The sequence below is a fragment of the Bison bison genome, unplaced genomic scaffold (assembly GCF_000754665.1).
Source record: "Bison bison bison isolate TAMUID 2011002044 unplaced genomic scaffold, Bison_UMD1.0 scf7180017864304, whole genome shotgun sequence".
NCBI lineage: Eukaryota > Metazoa > Chordata > Mammalia > Artiodactyla > Bovidae > Bison > Bison bison.
In genome coordinates, this window is record NW_011494876.1 from 10,928,283 (window position 1) to 10,928,731 (window position 449).

Sequence of the window (449 nt, forward strand, 5' to 3'; positions counted from 1 at the left end):
CTGGTAATTTCCTCCCAGGAATTTGAAGGCACGTGGAGCCGGAGACCAGGCCTCAAACCCCATTATGTGGAAAGAGAATGCAAATGAAAACTGGGCGACGCAGGGAAAGCACGTCAGTGGCACGTGTCCTCCTCCGGGGCACACAGTCTCACACCCACAGGTCCCTGCTGCGAGCCCTGGTGGGCATAAGGTGGCGGTGCAGGAGAACTCTGAGCCTCGAAATCAGAACCACCTGCACAATCTTGGGAAAGAGCCTCGACCTTTCTGAGCTCCCATTACCTGGTCTGTGAAAGGGGCAACCCTGCGCACGGCAGCGGGCCGGGGAGGATCACCGGGGAAAGGGTTCGCCTAGTGGTAGGCGAGCGGTGACCACTCATTAAACAGAAGCTCCTATCTTACTATCCTAACCCGCAAGCCCTCCTGTCTGCCGGGATCCTTCTCGCCCTGGA

General features: G+C 58.1%; 1 protein-coding gene across 1 annotated transcript in view; it reads right to left on the reverse strand.

Annotated features, from left to right (window-relative positions):
* Positions 1 to 113: 113 nt before the first annotated feature.
* LOC104997263 overlaps positions 114 to 449 on the reverse strand; it is a 135,600-nt gene continuing 135,264 nt past the window's right edge. Inside the window, exons 7-8 of the mRNA XM_010851932.1 lie at positions 280 to 348; positions 114 to 176 (exon numbers count right to left, since the gene is read on the reverse strand). Of these exons, the coding sequence (XP_010850234.1) occupies positions 114 to 176; positions 280 to 348 (132 nt within the window). The remainder of the gene's footprint in view (positions 177 to 279; positions 349 to 449) is intronic.